This window comes from Petaurus breviceps, unplaced genomic scaffold, assembly GCF_028583685.1.
Source record: "Petaurus breviceps papuanus isolate PSGF00001 unplaced genomic scaffold, PetGlider_PUasm1.0 90650, whole genome shotgun sequence".
Taxonomy (NCBI): Eukaryota; Metazoa; Chordata; class Mammalia; order Diprotodontia; family Petauridae; genus Petaurus; species Petaurus breviceps.
The window spans coordinates 8,671,275-8,689,372 of NW_027187299.1; the positions used below are offsets into that span (position 1 = coordinate 8,671,275).

At 39.2% G+C, this 18,098-nt stretch overlaps 1 protein-coding gene across 5 annotated transcripts in view; it reads right to left on the reverse strand.

Annotated features, from left to right (window-relative positions):
• TTC13 (tetratricopeptide repeat domain 13) overlaps positions 1 to 18,032 on the reverse strand; it is an 83,358-nt gene extending 65,326 nt beyond the window's left edge. For 2 of the 5 annotated variants that reach the window (XM_069064905.1, XM_069064904.1), the window contains exons 1-2: positions 17,727 to 18,030; positions 1,254 to 1,351 (exon numbers count right to left, since the gene is read on the reverse strand). In XM_069064905.1, the coding sequence (XP_068921006.1) occupies positions 1,254 to 1,351; positions 17,727 to 17,994 (366 nt within the window). In that variant the 5' untranslated portion in view covers positions 17,995 to 18,030. Of the gene's footprint in view, positions 1 to 1,253; positions 1,352 to 17,726 lie in introns of all 5 variants that reach the window. The other 3 variants (XM_069064903.1, XM_069064902.1, XM_069064906.1) reach the window with 2 other exon arrangements.
• Positions 18,033 to 18,098: the final 66 nt, after the last annotated feature.

Here is an 18,098-nt window from a genome sequence, read left to right on the forward strand (position 1 = left end):
GAAGGAAGGAAGGAAGGAAGGAAGGAAGGAAGGAAGGAAGGAAGGAAGGAAGGAAGGAAGGAAGGAAGGAAGGAAGGAAGGAAGGAAGGAAAATTATGGCAAACAAGAACATTTACTATTACAATTTCAATAGTAAATGTGCACAAAAACATCCCTGATTGTAAGCTATATGTGAACTTATCCTTGTTCACCCAGCATTATGTTGACGTGTACTCCATGATAACTGAAGGGCACTGGACCTCAGCCTGAATAACAGCTGTGACACTTAAGACTTTGCATGACTCCAAGCAACTAACTTATCCTCTTCAAGCCACATTTTCCTGATATGTAAAATGGAGATTAAAAACTTATATTAGTTATATTATTGGGGGGACACTAAGGACTTTTTAAATATCAAGGCAACATATAAATGTCAACTATGATGATGACTGGTAGAACAATCAAACTTCTAACTTACAGAAAATGAATGACAGAGAAAAATGAGATCGATACTCTCTCCTGAAGATTATTATCTTGAATCCACTGAAATGGGTTAGTGTTCATAGCTGTTCTATGAAAACTATACAGCGGGTCAGGATAGTTGATCACTTTCTAGCTTGTCAAGTCCAATTATTTTCATTGATACCAATATTGAGATAGAACTTTTTTAAAAGTCAAAAGAATGACAATCTTAATATACTAGGCATATTTTATCTTAAAGGAATCACATCAAACCCATATAGGTTTAAGTGTGCCCAGTTGGAAAAGTGAATTGTGAATAAGAATATTCTGGATATATAATTATCTGGAAAGCTGTTTCAGTACCTTTTCCCTGTAAAGGATACATTTCAATATGTGAGCTGAACCTTATGAAGCTGCTATTCAACCTTGGAGTAGAAGAGTGAGCCCTCTTGCACAAATGAGTCTACATACAGTCAAGAGATCTAAGTAAACCAGGGCTGAAAAAAAATTAGATTATGCTTTCCCTCTAAATTATAAGGTCTTCCCTCCTAAGAATCATGGACGTTCAGCCTCCCACCTATGGTACTCAATGAAAAGTCATATGACCTAAGTGGATCAACTTATCTAATTCACATACAATGATTCAATCTAGATCCAATTTCAGATGACTCCTGATTATGATACGTAGATTCTATCCATACAGATAATTAGAACCAAATTCTGGTCAAAACACACAATTAACTTAGAGTACCTAGAATTTCACCCTTTAATTGGGCCACAGGAAACAGAAAGCATGAATAGTAGAGACATACCAGAATCTTTTCAGCATTAAGGGAAAGCAAGGAGTCACAGGGTGGTGATCCTTTTGGCTCACAGTCCGAAGAATCATGGAAGTTCAAAAAAGATGCCTCTGCAAAATATAAATTTTTCTGATTATTTCCCTCCCACTGAATTCATGGCATTTAATCAAGTATTTAAGCCTGTCAGAGTTATAAAAAATTCAGAGCTGTCTCACATACAACTCACTTAGTGTAATCAGCAATCTCATTGGGGAGAATTATGTAAGTACAGATGCTATGGTAGCATCTTTTACCTCATTATCAAGAGGGCATATTCCCTCTTGATTCCACCTGCACAGATAAGTACATTCAAGAAGTAAAAATGAGAGAACAATAGAAAAATAAGCTACAAGAGAGAAATTCAATATCATGAGAAAAAGTTTGCTGAGGGACTAGTGAAAACTCCATATTAACCAACCAGCCAATATTTGCTAAGCAACTCCTTTGTACCAGGCACTGTGTTAGGTAGGTACTGTCAGGGATACAAAGCAGTGTAAATTCGGTCTGTGCTGTCAAAGACTTGACATTTTGTCTGGGAAAGAATAACTTTCCAGTCATGTATGTCTTATTTAACAACTTAAGAGTTCAGAGAAGAGAGAGCTCCTTATGGGCTAGAGGTGAGGGAAAGCTTCGTAAAAGAGGAAGGATCTGAACTGGATCTTGAAGGATGGGTAGGACTCAGATCGGCAGAAAGAATAGCACAGATGAAGGCATGGAGGAAACAAAGTACATGACAAGGTTTGTATGGAGCCTGAAGGTAAAGTCTTTTGTCAGGGAGAGAAGGAGGGCTCAAAATATACAGCAGCTGGAACCAGATTATGGAAGTCCTTGAAAGTCAGGGGTTAGGATTTTTATCTTTTCTGAAATGAGGAGACATTTAAGGTTTTTAAGCAGGGAAGTGACAGAATCAAAGCAATATTTTAGAGAAGCTAATTGGGGAGCAGTGTTTGTGATGGACTGGAATATGACAAGACCGATTTGGTAGGAAGACTAATTAAGAGGCTATGGTAGCAATACAAGCAAAAGACTAATAGGGGCTTGAACCAGAGTGATAGCAGGAAGAATGAAAAAGGAAATTTATTTCAATGGATATGGGATCAATCAATGGAGAAACTTTTACTAAGCAGCTAGTATGTGCTAGCCACTGATCTTGTAAGATATCCTTAGATGTGAAGACTCATTTCAAAAATGCAAATCACTACTTACACATTTTCTTTCTTTTTTTTTTCATGAGTTACAATGGTCAAATAATTTTATCACTGCATGGCCAGGCTACTGAAAATGAGCTTTTCTGAAGCTGATGAGCTTTTCCATAATTAGTTATACTGGCCCTCAAAGTGTAGCTTCAATCTGTTTCAGGGACTATACCTAAAGTGTTTCCAAAATGACAAAACCCACCAAAGCTTGTACCCTGTTGGCATATCTTTTGACAAGTTAAGGTCACCTGTGGACTACAATGAAGCATCCATAATAGGGCTTAGTGGAATGGGGAAAAATGATAACATATTAAAATGAAAAATCAATAGAATTTTATTCCTGACCAGCAAAGGGGTTAGAGGGGTAGTAAGAAAAGGCAGGGAAATGGGAATGAAGAGCCAAGGATAAAAAGGGCTCACGCTCGCATGTGTGCGTGCATGTGACTACAACTGCTATACCATTGGTAAAAAAACAGGAATTCAGAAAGAAGATACCTTTTTTTTTTTAAGAAAATTAGTTTGATCCTAAATATGTGAGTTTGAATTAATGGTAGAACAGCTAAGTGTAGATCAAGGACTCAGAGCTAATCAAGGGCCTTAAGAGATCATTTACTTTAACTTCCCCCTAAATGCTGGGGTCTCCTGTAAACCAGTGTTATCAAACTCAACAAGAAAAACAAGGCAGTGGAAGACAATTCTATACATAAAGATCCCTGCAGGCTGCATACCAACTAGTTTTAAAATGTAAATGTTATCTATGTTTTGGTATATTTTTATTTATGTTGTAAATATTTCCCAAATACATTTTAATCTGATTCTGGCAACACTAGCTACCTTTTTGACAGGCAGTTTTAAACCATTCAAAACAGATTTTAAAGGTCTGGCTTGAAAAATTACAATGATATGGAATTTATTCCTATAAGCTATTAGAAAGTCCTTCCTTATGCCATCAAAATTTGTGTCTTTGTAACTTTCACTCATTGATCAAAGTTCTCCCCTTTGAAGCAAAAAATAAAATAAAAGGCTTACTTTCTGTTGCTTATGACAGCTCCTTAAATCTCTAAAGACAGCCATCATGTGGCACCTAAGTCTTTCATATCCTTCAACTATTTCAAATACAACATGGATTCCAAGTAGTTTCTCTAGATTAAGAGACTCTTTGGGACTGCTGAAAGTCAACTTTTCTTACTCTATCTATAACAGCTGCTGCTTTAATTTTTAGATTTCAGATGTTGTTCCTCAAGTGGCACAGGATCATAGATATAGGGCTCAGAAGAGGGCTTAGAGGTCACAAATACAACCCCTTCATATTACAGATGAGGTAACAAGGCCCAAAGAGGTTAAGTGACTTGATTAGAAGGTCACAGAGCTAGCAGAATCTAGTAATGCCCCTCAAGGTATGGTGCCAAAAATGGGCACACCACTTCAGATGTGGGAACATCACTACTTCACATACAATCTGACTACTGTAGAGGACAACTGAAGTATTAGCTCCCTGGATCTGGACACTATAAACATATTCACTTAGACTAACAATATATTAACTTACCTCACAGTGAACTAAAAATCCAACAGTTTTTGCTCATTAAGCTGTCAAAACTGGTTCCCTATCTTATGATTACGTAAACATCATCTTCTGGGTTTTGGCTTATTATTCTAGCACTGAGGATAATTTGGAATCCTGATTCTGTCATGCAAACTAATAACTTTTGATAAGCTGGTACTCGTCCAAGGTATGCTCATAGAGTGTTTTAAGGTTCACAAGACTTTATGGTTTAAAGATGTTATCTCATCTGATCCTCACAACAACTATGTTTGGGAGCTGCTACAATTATCCCCATTTTCCAGATGAATTAACTGAGACTCCAAAAGATGACCTAACTTGCCCAGGCTCGTAGTTAAGTATGGGTTGGAATAGATGGTTGCTGAAGTTGCGTCCAACTTCAGAATACTGTAATCCACATGATATGCTCATATTGGTAGCTATCCAGCATCAGGTTACCCGTATTTTATTTATTTTTGAATCTATCACCTCTTTCTTTTTTTCAGTGCCTTTTCCCCATCAACCATCAAAGAGAAAAAGGACCCTGATAAGTGACCACACTTTTTGCTTAAGCTAAAATAATAACTACTCCAATACCCAGGAGCTATCTACGTATTATTTTATTACTCATACTCTTGAGTGAAAGAAAAGATTTAATAATTCTACTTTACCTACCTGTGTGAGAGATATATGGCACGAGGGTTGATACCTTTTAGGCAATTTAGGATGTGTAGAACACCCTGGATTACTTGGAGGAAAACAGTTCTGTTATACATTCCAAATCATAATGATAAAAATCTGAAAAGGCCTTGAAACTCTCCTTATCACTTTTCATATTTTGCTCTCCTGTGAGAGATCAGATGTTTTCGACTTCTAGCCAACCACAAACAGTTTCTTTTTCTGGGTCTTTTGCAATCTGGGATCAAAATAGGAAACAGTATGACTCAGTGGATCTAGCAACAAGGGAAACACTCAACACATCTGAGTTCTGATCCCAGATCTGTCACCATCACCCTGAGTAAGTTGCTCCCTGGCAAGGGCACTAATGCCCTTTGTACTTCACAGGGATGGACTTACCTCACAGGTCAATGTAGGAAATAGCAAAAGATTATAAAAACCAACTCCCCAAAATGAAAATCAAACACATCAATAACAAGATGTGCAAAGTACACAAAGGTGAAAATACCCAGCTTCCTTGCAAACTGCATTTACCATTCCAAAACATTTTATGAATTTACAAGATTATCTGGGATAGAAGTTCTAACCTGGGGTCCATGGATAGATTTCAAAGAGACCATGAATTTGGATGGGAAAAAAATTACATTTTTATTTTCACTAACCTCTAACTAAAATTTAGCATTTCCTTCAATAATTTAAAAACATTATTCTGAGAAGGGGTCCATAGGTTTCACCAGGCCACTAAAGGGGTCTATGACACTAAAAAGATTAAGAATTCAAGATCTAGATGGATCCACAAAGAAACAGATCTATTGAAAGTTATTTATCATGAAGGGAAAAAGCTTTTAAGTAAGCCAATAAAATTTTGTGCTTTGATGGATATATTTATTTTTAAAATGACCTTAAATTTTTTTGGGGAATAATTGTTTTGCTAAATTTATAAGACTATGAGGCATGCTCCAATTGATTAGTGATAAAAGGATATGAACAGGCAGTTTTCAAAAGAAAAAAAATCAAACCTATAGTCATACGAAAAATTCTCTAAATCACTATTTATTAGAGAAATTAAAACAATTCTGAGGTACCACCTCACAACTATCAGATTACCTAATCGACAGAAAAGGGAAATGACAAATGTTGAAGGGGATGAGGAAAATAAGGACACCAATCATTGCTGGTGCTCTCCATTCTGAGAGCAATTTGGAACTATGCCCAAAGGGCTATAAAACTGTTCATATCCTTTGACCCAGCAACACCACCACTAGGTCTGTACCCCAAAGAGATAAAAGAAAAAGGAAAAGGTCCTATATGTACAAAAATATCTGTAGCAGTTCTTTTTGTGGTGGACAAGAGATGGAAATTGAGGGGATGCCCATCAATTGGAGAATATCTATATACAAACCGTGGTATAAAATTGTGATGGAATACTCTTTTGCTATAAGACAAGCAGGATGGTTTTAGAAAAACCTGGGAAGACTTCTATGAATTAATGCAAAGTGAGAAAAAGAAACTGTACACAGTAATAGCAAGATGATCAACTGTGAATGATTTAGTTAACTGATCAATACAATGATCAGGACTTAAAATGAAAAAATTCTGCTCACCTCCAGAGAAAGAACTGATGGTGCAGACTGAAGCACTTTTTTTTAAACTTTCATTATTATTCTTGGGGCTTTCTAGTCTGCATTTTCTTTTGCAACATAGCTAATACAGAAATGTTTTACATGACTGCACATGCATAATCTATATCAAACTGTTTGCCTTCTCAAGGGGAAGGGGGAAGATGAGGGAGGGAGAGAATGTGAAACTCAAAATTTTTAAAAAGCAAATGTTAAAAATTTTTATTTACAAGTAATTGAGAAAAAATAAAAAGTAAATGTAAGACAACAATAATAACTGTTTAGTCAGTGTATCATTCTTACTCTTTAGAACAGCCATGCCTGTTTTTCTTTTCTTTTAAAAAATTATCTTGGGCCTATAGCATAATGGGAAAATTAGAAAGTTAGGCCTGGGGAGTTCATCCAGAATTGTTCCTTAAAAAACAAAACTCACTAAATGAATATGTGCAAATTAACCTCTCTGGTCCTCAGCTTCCTCATCTGTAAAACTGAACTAGGTGATCGCCAGCTAGCATGTCAGCTGTCCTAATGGTTTCAAAGTTCAAAAACTTGACTCATTAGCCTTTCAAAGAAAAAGTAATGTTTAACAGAAGATATAAAAACAACAGTTTTGCTTGAAAAGACAAAGATAATCCTCTTAAGACCAGGAATTTGTAAGGGGCACAGAAGAGTTAATCAGAACGCAAACACCACAGGCCATGGGATCCATCATCTTCATATTAATCATGTTACAGAATGATCTTTCTAAAACCACCTGGAGAGCTGACAAATCTTTCTTTCCAAAGTGTACTATGGCATACCTCCAACAGAAGGGCAAAGTCACAATACACAGCTGTGCTTCCAACTATTCAGACTTCAATACCATTACCACTCTTACCCCTCTTTTACAGCTCCATTTTATGTTCTGTCTTCCCTGATTAGAACATAACCTCATTGAGGGCAGGGACTGTCTTTTTGCTTTTATTTGTATCCCTAGAATTTAGCACAAATCCTGGTACATTCTGTTATTGCTCAGTCATGTCTGACTCTGTGACCCCCATTTGGGGTTTTCTTGGCAAAGATAGCGGAGTGGTTTACCATTCTTCCTCCAGCTCATTTTACAGATGAAGAAACTGAGACAAACTGGGTGCAGTAACTTGCCCAGTTTCACACAGCTAGTTAATGTCTGAAGGCCAAATGTGAACTCAGGTCTTTCTGACTCCGGGCCCAGTGCTCTATGCACTGCACCACTTACCTGTCCCATCCTGGCACATAGTAAACACTTAATAAATGCCTGTTGCCTTGTCTTGCCTACAAAGAGAACCTGATTAATTTTATTTAAGCATTATGAAGATCTGATATTTAGTTGCTCTGAACAGTGTGAAAGAAAACATTTAGGACTATAAATCTACTAACACTGTGTAATCTTTTCCAAAAGCGTTCTACTGATGCTCCATCAATTTAGATGACTGGTTTTTGAATGCATGCATGAGAATAGCCATCAAGCCCTAGTCTTAAGTAGTCAGTAGGTTAAAAGACATTTGAAATCAAACTGCTACCTATTATATCAGGGAAAAAAACTTAAGTACCTAATAAGAAATGGGAGGAGGAAATGATTTCCTGAGTCACTCATGTTAATGATTATTAATGCTGTACTTGAAATAGTAAATTGGTTAGTGTACATAATTAATAAGTTAAACAAGGTGTGATTAAAATTTACACAACCAGAATGAGGCTAATGTTAGCAATCAGATAAGAAAAAAGCCCAGAATGCATTAAGAAGCAGGGATTTCACTAGAAGCCAGGAAAAAGTGTCTGAGGTGACAGAAATGAAGTTCACAGGGACTTAACTTTATGTAAAAATCACACTACGATGGCAAGACAAGAAGGAAAAGAAAAGCAGTAAACAAAAATATAGATAGAAAATATTTTAAAATTGTTTCGTTCAGATAAATGGTCAAAATATATGAACAGGTAGTTCTCAAAGGGAGAAATTCAATTTTTCAATCATGTGAAAAAATCATCCAAAGCACCAATAAGAGAAATGCAAGGTAAAAGACCATTTTAAGCTATTTTAAAGCGCCACCTTACACTCATAAGATTAACAAATATGGCTATTGTTGGACGGGACATGGGAAAACATGTACATTAATATATTACTAGTGGAGGTGTTAATTAGGCTAGCCATTTCAGAAAGTAACTAGGAACTAACTATACTAAAAAAAAAAAAATCATTAAACGGGGCGGCTAGGTGGCACAGTAAATAGAGCACCCGCCCTGGAGTTAGGAGGACCTGAGTTCAAATCCATCCTTCAACACTTAACACAAAAAAACTATCCCTGTGACCTTGGGCAAGTCACTTAATCCCAATTGCCCTACCTTCCCCCCTCCAAAAAGCGAAAAAGGGAAAAAAAATCTAAAAAAAAAAGGTCATTAAACTATGTAATAGTTTAGCCTTTGACCTAGCCAAACTACTACTGGGGCCATACCCTAAAGATTTCCAAAAAAGAAGAGGACACATATAAACAAAAACATTGATACCAGTTCTTTCTATCTATAGTGTCAAAGGGAAAAAAGAGGGGAGTTAGGGAATGGCTGAACAGACTATGGTACCTGAATGGAATATATGTGATAAGAAATGGATGGTTTCAGAGAAACCTGGAAAGTCTTGTATGAACTGATGCTGAGTGAATTGAGAACACAGAGAATATTTTATAATTATAACAATACTATAAAGTAAAACAATTTTGAAAGATTTAATAAAGCTGATCCACAAAACAACCATTCAAATTCCAAAGGACCAGTGCTGAAGTATTTTTTACCAACCTCCTGCCAGAGGTGAGGACCTAAAGGTTCAGAACGAGACATACATTTGTGGACGTGGCCAACATGGGGAATCATTTAGCTTGATAACACATAGCTGATACTGAGGGTTCTATTTGTCTTTCACAGGGGTGGGGAGAAAGGAGGCTAGCAACAGGTTTTACCAATTTTTTTAAAGTCTGAAAAAGGTCACAAGCATTTTTTAAAACACAGAGAAGACAATAGAGTGAAGGTCAGTGGAAAACAAAGACAAGTAAGACAGCTTTGGAAAATGTTTTATGTTTCAAGTGAATAGCAAAGCTATTCACAACACAGATTCACCACTGTATGTACACTCTTCTTTTTCGGGTTTATACATGCAAATGCTCATCTTGCTTGATGTTAAGTTCAAAATGAAAAGAAAAGAAAGTGGTTTCATCCTAAGGGTTTTCTCCCAAAGAACATGCAAAATTATTAAATGGTTCATAGCAAACAGAAGTCACTGATCCAAAGGAGCCCCAGTGTGCAGTGAAGTAGAGTAGAAAGAGCAAAAGACCAAGACGCAGGAGAGCTGGGTTCCAGTCCTGGCTTTGTCGCCGTTAAACAGTGGGCAAATTGCCTGACCCTTTTAGGGTTCAGTAGCCTCATCTATTAAAAGAGAACTTGATAATCTCACTTTCAGTTTCATAATTCTTTGATTTGAAGGAATACTTTTGAAAAATAAAGTATTTCTGACTATAAAAGTATGGTTAGGAATAGGGATTCCAGTTGAATTTGAGATTAAAGTTTTTAATCAATAAAAATAGGGCCCTTAGAGATCATCTAGTTTAGGCGGTTCTAAACCTGAGGTCCATAAACTTATTTTTTTTAACAATTATTTTAATAAAATTAGTATCCTCTGTAATCCTATGTGTTTTCTTTTAAGCATTCAAAAATATTTTCCTGAGGATTCCATAGTCTTCACCAGACTACCAAAGAAGTCCATAAGGCAAAAGTCACTTCACCTCTATCTGCTTGTTTCCCATCAGTAAAATGGGGATAATAATACCACCTACCTCCCAGTGTGTCTGTGAAGATCAAATGTGGGTAAGAGCCAAGATGGTGATGTATGGCAGTAACTCAGCTGAACTCCCCTAACATTCCCCTCCAGACAACTTAAAACATTGCTTCAAATCAAATTTTGGAGCAGCAAAGTCAACAAAAGTCAGGATGAGACATTTTTCCAGCCTAAGACAACTGAGGAGGTTGGCAGGAGAGGTCTGTGACACCAGAGTGGAGGCCTGTCCAGAGTACAACAGCACCAGTACCAGGCCTTCAAAACAGCAGCAAAAACAGCTTTCAGAGCTATCATCCCAGAGGGTGAGGGCAGCATATAACTTGTCAGAAAGAGATTACAGGGGACCTTTTGCCAGCACTGGGTGCAACTGAAGTTGATTGGCAACTCTATTGCCCACATATAGTTCTAGGTCACAGTTCTAAAGTGGAGAGAACTTGTGGTCGGCCACAAGAGAGCAGGGGCCCTGGCAATTCTAAGGCAGAGAGATGCCCTCGCACTTTTGGCTGCATGACAGCTGGGTCCCTTCCCGGGTAAAGACTAGATAGGAGAGCAGCAACCACACCTCTCCCCATATATCATACCACCTTGGAATCACCAGAGACTTGCAGACCCCCAGAACTAGATCTGAAAACAGCAGCACAAAAAACCTGAAGCTCTCAACAGTGCCTCTCCACCCAAAGATGAACAGAGACCAACTTTAACATAAAGTTCAAAGTCAAGAAATAAACTGGAAAAATTCTAAACAATGCCTCTTTCCCCCCAACCTCTCCTCAAAAACTTTGGCCACAAAAAATTATTCTAGTGCGGGGAAGACCAATATACAAACTCAGAAGACAGCATCAGGAAGACAGCAACAACCAAAGGATCAAAGAAAAATATTAATTAGACAAAATAGACCTAATTAAAAGAGATAATCAGGGAAATCATATTTTGCTAAAAGGTACCACAGACAATTAAGTAATATCAAATTTTTTTACAGCAAGTTTCTCTGATAGAAGCCTCATTTCTCAAATATATACTTAGCATAGAACTGTGTCAAATTTATAAAACTAAAAGCCATTCCCCAGTTGGTAAATAGTCAAAAGATATGAACAGGCAGTTTTCAGAAGAAGGATAAAAACTATCTGTAATCATATGAAAAAATGTTCTAAATCACTATTGATTAGAGAAATGAAAATTAAAACAACTCTGGGATACCACCTTACACCTATCAGAAATGACAAATTCTGGAGGGGTTGAAGGAAATAGGTTCACTAAACTGTTGGTGGAGTGCATGAACTAGTCCAGTCATTCTGAAGAACAATTTGGAAGCATGCCCAAAGGGCTACAAAATTGTGCATATACCCTTTGACCCAACAAAACCAATCCTAGGTCTGTATCCCAAAGAGATCAAAGAAAAAGGAAAAGTACGTATATGTACAAAAATATTTATAGCAGCACTTTTTGAGGTGGTAAAGAATTGGAAATTTAGGGAATGCTCATCAGTTGGAGACTGGATGAATGAGATGTGTTGTATGATTGTACTATGAAAAAATGATAAGTAGGGTGATTTCACCAAAAATAAATAACTAAATAATGGAAATACTTAAATGAACTGATGCAAAATGAAGTGAGAAGAATCTATCCATCACTGTAAACAGCAAGAGCAATATTGTAATGATGATCAACTGTGAGAGACTTGACTGCTCTGATCCAAGACAATTCCAAAGGTCTCATTATGAAAAAATGCAATCTACCTCCAGAGAGAGATAACAGATAAACTCTGAATGCAAATTAAAGTATAACTTTCTCATTTTTTCTTTTTTTCCTGCAATTTGGCTAATATGGAAATGTTCTGCATGATTTCACATGTATAATTGATATCATTTTGCTTGCCCTCTTAGTGGGTGGAAGACAGGGAGAGAATTTGGAACTCAAAATTTTAAAAGAAAAGAATGTTTAAAATAAAATTTTTTAAAAAGAAAAAAAATAGGAAAATCTTTGTAATGTGGTAGCTGTTATTATTCCTTTCTTTTACAAATAAGAAACTGACTCAGAGGGATTAAATACCTTGCCTCACATCTTACATCTAATTAGGAGTATAGCAGGAACTAGAATCCAGAGTTCCTAACTCCAACTCAATGTTCTTTCATTTTTTTATTTGTAGATCTCAAAATATGTCACAAAAATTATCTGCCAGGGCATAAAACATCAGTATACCTAGGCATTTTAAATAATGGGATTGCACCAGGCAACACAGAGACGAAAAAGGAGAGTTAAAAAGAAAGCTTAACTCCCAACTTCCGGGCAATCCCTTATTTCCTTGGGACACTATCCCTTCTTTCATATCTTTTTGAGCACTGCATAACAGTTAAAAGAGTTAAGTGTCCAGAAGAGGCAGCCTGAACTGGAGTACCCTCCAGTCCAGGTTACTGTACTGAAAGTAAAATCTAGTTCAAATCCTACTGGGGACACTTCCCAACAGTGAGACCCTGGGCACTAAAGTCTCTTTATGTTTCTGTGACCCAGATTCCTCATCTGAAAAATGCAAATGTTAGATCCAGGGGCTTCTGAAACTTCTTCCAGCTCTAAATTTTTGATTCTAAGATCCCAAAAATTCAAAGAAATTAGGGGAAGACTAAAATCAGGAGATTAACCTAATTTTTTAAAAAGGCATCATCCATAAAAGTATTTTATACCACCTCTTTCTAATTTCCTCTTTCTTTGATCTCCCAGAAAAAGTCTGAAGGTCAATCTGAATTAATTTGATTCAATTCAACAAGCATTAAAAGGCACTGTGATAGGCACTGGGAATAAAGATAAAAGCAAAACTTAATGCCTACAAGGAGTTTATATCCTATTGGGAAACGTAAAACATCACACAGAGAAGTAAATACAGAATTTATACAAAGTAAATACAAAGTAATTTAAAGGAGAGGATCAGGAAATGTCTTATGTAAGAAGTGACAAGTAGGTTGGGCTTGCAAGGAGCTAGGGATTCTAGGGAACCAGAGCTACTGGTAAAGATAGAGAGCATAGGAGAGCACAATAGGCATCAGTGAAGCTTGCATAAAAGCAGTGAGTTGCCAGATGCCTTGTCACATACATAGAACAGCAAACAGACAAGTAAGGCTGGAAGGCAGCATATGGGAGGGTTAGAAATGTGAAAATCCGGAAAGATAGGTCATAGCTACACTGTGAATAACTTTAAATGTCAAACAGATGAGTTTATATTTTTATCTTAGAAGCCAACTGGGAGCCTATTAGCCTCCTTGAGCAGGGGAGTGACATGATCAGACCTATGTTTTAGAAATAATTTAGCAGCTGTGTGGAGGATAGACTGGAAGGAAGAGAAGCAGGGACAACATTTAAGAGACTACTATAGTAGTCTAGATGAAAGATGATGAGGGGCTGAATTAGGGTGATGGCTTCCTGAGTAGAAAAAACAAATGTGAGTGATACAATGAAATTATGAATGAAAAAATATCTTATTAACAGCTTACTTTAAGCCAGACACTGAACTAAGTGCTGTGGAGGAAGAATCAAGATTTGTCCACTTGATTCTACCATCTATCTCTCCTCAAGGGCTGAGAAAGGAGGGGAGGGGGAAAGAAAAGTCAAGAGTTAAGTATGACTCTGAGGTTGTGAAATTGCAAAACTGAAAGGATGGTCATGCTTTTGATAGAAAAAAGAGAAGTAAGGAGTAAGGGTATGTTCATGGGAAAATAAGAGTAAATTTTCTTTTGGATATATCGAGTTTGAAGTACCCATGGAACATCTACCAGGGGTAGGGAACCTGGCCCCAAGGTCACATGTAGGAGAAATCGATTTGTTTTGTGAAGTATGGATTCAGTCAAAGAGCCACACTTGAGGACCTACAGGGCCACATGTGGTATTGGGGCCATAGGTTCCCCATCCTGAATTCTAGACAGATGCCTAGCACAAAGTTCCAAGGGTCACAGATTCAGTTAGAAGGAACCTAGAGGGCATCTCATCTCATAAATAAAGAATCTGAGGCTCAGAGAGGTTTAGGTGACTTACTTAGAGAGACACAGCCGTTAAATGTTTGAGACAACAGGATGAAGGGGGTAAGGATTTAAGAGCTAAGGATAGTGAAAATTTGATCAAGAGCAGAGGATGATGGAGGGATAGAGTAGAAAGAGGAAAGGGAAGGAAGAAAGATGAAAGGGAGGAATTTATGGTCTTCCAAGCAAGACAGCTCTGGAACTAATACACTGAATAAAATATATACTTTTTAAAAGACCCAGCTGCACATAATGAGATTCATGGCCTAATATACAATTCTTTTTTTCTTTTTTCTATTCTTATCCCCATATGGGAATGTTTGTATCTGATGATATTTGTCAAGTTCAGAAGAAAAAAAAAACACAAAAAATGTAAATCATGGTGAGATAAGAATTTTAGTTTTGAATAAGGGAAGGCAAGTTATCATTATAGCTAATTGGGAGATCAAGGATATGATTTATCTCCATGAGGCAGAGTACAAGTAGAGATCATAGAAGTAAGGAGATTGATGAACTAGAAGGTCAGGGTGTTGGAGAGGCAGAGCAAATAAGAGTGCTGGATTCAGTCAGGAAGACCTTAGTTTCAATCTTATGTCAAAGGCTTATTAGTTTTGTGACCCTCATAGAATCACTTCAGCATCAGTTTCATTATGTGTAAAAGGGACACAAAAATAACACCTAGTGAGCAAGTTTCTTGTGAGGATCAAATGAAATAATATGTAAACTGTTTTTGAAAACTTTAAAGTACTACATAAATGTTAGATATTATTATTATTTTTTACCACTCCATCATCATCATCATCATCATATTATTATGTCCCTAAGTATGAGGATAAAGGTTGAAGCAGTAAGCCATATTCTAAAACCCTTCTGAAAGAATGGCAAATAACAGCAACTAGGATCTAGATAGGATGATATAGGTGGAAAGAATGAATTTTAAGAGAAAAAGTTACCCAGTGATCCAAACTGTAGGAGGGTTTAGAAGTAGCAATGAAGAACAAGGAATACGGTTACTCCTCCTGGTCTAGTGTGTTGGGAAACATGAAAGAAGCAGTTGGTAACTAGAGAAAGTAGTTAGGAATGTAGGGAGCCACATTTGTGAATGAGTGCAAAAAGACATAAAGAAGTTAAGCTTAAGATGTATAAGGGGAAGGGTTTTTGTTTTTTTTGCTTTTAAATAGAAGATGGGATACATGAAAATACTGGTACTCTCTCAGGCTAAAGTCAAAGCAGTAAGGAGATAAAGAAGTATAGGAAGGTGAGAGACCATCAAAATAAGAACTGAGAAGGTCAAACGAATTCTGAGTTTGAGGATTTTTTGTAAAGTATCTACAAAGCTGAATTAAAGAATGCCATCACAACAGATTCTCAAAGAATAAGTGTATAAAATAAGAAAAATTTTAATTCCATTCCCTTTGATTTCTATCATTTAACATACATGGACATTTCACTGATTTTAATATTTCAGGGACCTATGATTTAATTGATGTGGGTACTCCCCTACTTACACATATCCCATGAACTGCCAGGATAAAAAAAAAAGTCACCAAGTGGCCAATCCTCTGGTGATCAGTATTGATGAATTTAAGTAAAGGAGTCCTCAGATAACTGCCTGCGACAGGGTGGGGAACCTGCAGCCTTGAGGCCACATGCAGCCCTTTGACTGAATCCAAACTTCACAGAACAAATCCCCTTAATAAAAGGATTTGTTCTGTAAAACTTGGACTCAGTCAACAGGCCTCACCCAAGGACCTAGAAGGTAACAAGTTCCCACCCCTGGCCTACGACCTAGGTTCAACATCCAGAAGGGGCCAAGCAGAGCTTGAAGCCCACTGACAGCCTTCAAGAATCCAGGGTCATCTCCATGCCATGACTAAGTAGCAGAACAGGACTTTAATAAAAGAAAATGTATCGAAAGTTGGGGCAAGTGTTGTACAGGTCATCAAGTGAGCTTAAATGACTGTTCAGAGGCCTTGATGTTATATAGAATGACAAGGAGTTCCCCTGTGTAATTTCTCATTTCCCTTTTTTTACTTCCCGACCACCTACATTGTCCATAGCCAAGAAGCCTTTAAGTTTCTAGTGCAAGTGGACCTGCTACTTCTGTAGTATGCTCCTTGCAACAAGTCGTTCTACCTCCCAAAAAAGGACTATTAATAGAATAAAGAAGTGACATAACTCTTCAGATTTTGTCTACTTCATGCAAATTAGGCTGTGCTAATTCTAGCCTAATCTGTCCCTTACAAATCTTAATTTTACTCACCAATTACAGGCAATGCAAAATAATACTGCTGCCAGGTACCTAAACCCTAGCTAACTGCAATCCCTGCAAATTCATTTCACTTCACTAAGACAAACCTAGGAAAAGAAGGGGGGGGTGGGGGGGAGGGGGGAGAAGTATAAGTGTGTGTATGAAATCCCTTCACTTTCCTCCCCAATAATGCCTTTGAAAAGGAACTTCTGAATAACAACTAACTACCAGAAAGTTTCTCTCTCACACACACACATACACACACACACACACACACAATTATCACCTGATCCACTGGCAATATTTGCTTTGTCTGTGAAACATCTCCCATCCCTTATTAAACTGAAGCCAGTAGTGTTCAGGTTTAATGAATGAGTTGGCCCATCTCCAATATACACATAACTTCTGATACACACAATCCAAAGCCTGCAGAGTTCTTTTTTTACCCTCTCTGAAGCTCCAAGAAGATCACAGGTCAGTCTTAATGACTGAAACTAAAGAACAAGAAAAAAAGTTTCTCCTTGCCCCCCTCCCCTTTTTTTTTCTTTCCCGCTCTGAGGAAATGAACATCAGAGATTATGTTTGATACAGCGGATGAAGACAGGGGTCTAGGGAAGCCTCCTTTCCACTGCCCTTACAGAGGGTGCATTCCCCTTCTCCGGTTTCTGCGTGGAAAAGGACATAGCTGGCGTCCTTCTAGGAGCACAATGAAGCAAGGAGGGATGGGTGTCTCGTGGGCTTCGCTCACCGCGCTCCTCAGCCTAGATCTGCAGCAAGGCAGGTGTCACTCATACCTCCCTCCGCCCCGGCCCCAGGACGCCCCAGGCTGCCCAGTCCTCCTCCCCAGGACGCACCCTACCCTGGTCCGCCCCGCCTCGCCGCACTGCACTGCACCCCGGGTGGCCCAGCTCGGGAAAGGTCGCGGAGGGGAGCCTTGAATTTGAGCACGCTTCCCTCGCTTTTCTTGGGTGCCTTCCCTCCTGCCCATGTGAAGGATGGGGAGCTGCAGCAGAGAAGAGCTGGAGCAAGTCCGGGGAGGGTGGCAGAGGCGGGAAAGCGGCACCGGGCGCGATTTCCCGCGGGGGGCCCATGGCTATGTTCCCCGCGAAAAGACGGTGGAGGCTGGGGCACCTCTGGGACCCGCGGCCGCCGTCCAGGGGGCACTGGCCCGCGTCACTCCCCCGGGATCCTCGGTCCGATCTTGTTCTCCTCTTCCCGCTGCCGACCTTCGGCAGCTCCCCCTGCCCCAGCTCGGGCCAGACACCGCGCCTCGGACTCGGGCAGGGCCCCCAGCGCTGCTCGCTGCAGCCTACTCACCGCTGCACTCCGCTGAAGGCTGGTCCCCCCAGTCCCCAGAATGCGAGTCGCAGCCTCCGCCTCCGCCGGCCCCGGGCGCCGCCTGCTGCCGGTGCTGCAGCTCCTGCTTGAGCAGGGACAGCGGCGAGTAGTACTCGGTGCCCAGGGCTCCCGGGTGCAGCTCGGCGGACAGGGCCCCCAGGAGCAGCAGCGCCAGGAGGCGCCCGGCAGCGCCGGCTGCGGACACAGCGCCGCCCCAGCCGCAGCAACAGCAGCCGGCAGGTGCCATCTTCCTTCAAGGCGCATGTGCGACCGGCTCCTCTCCTCGCCGCTCGAGCTTCCCCGCCTTTAGCCCGCTGCCCGGGCAGGTGGGAGGCGTGAGGAGGCGGGACT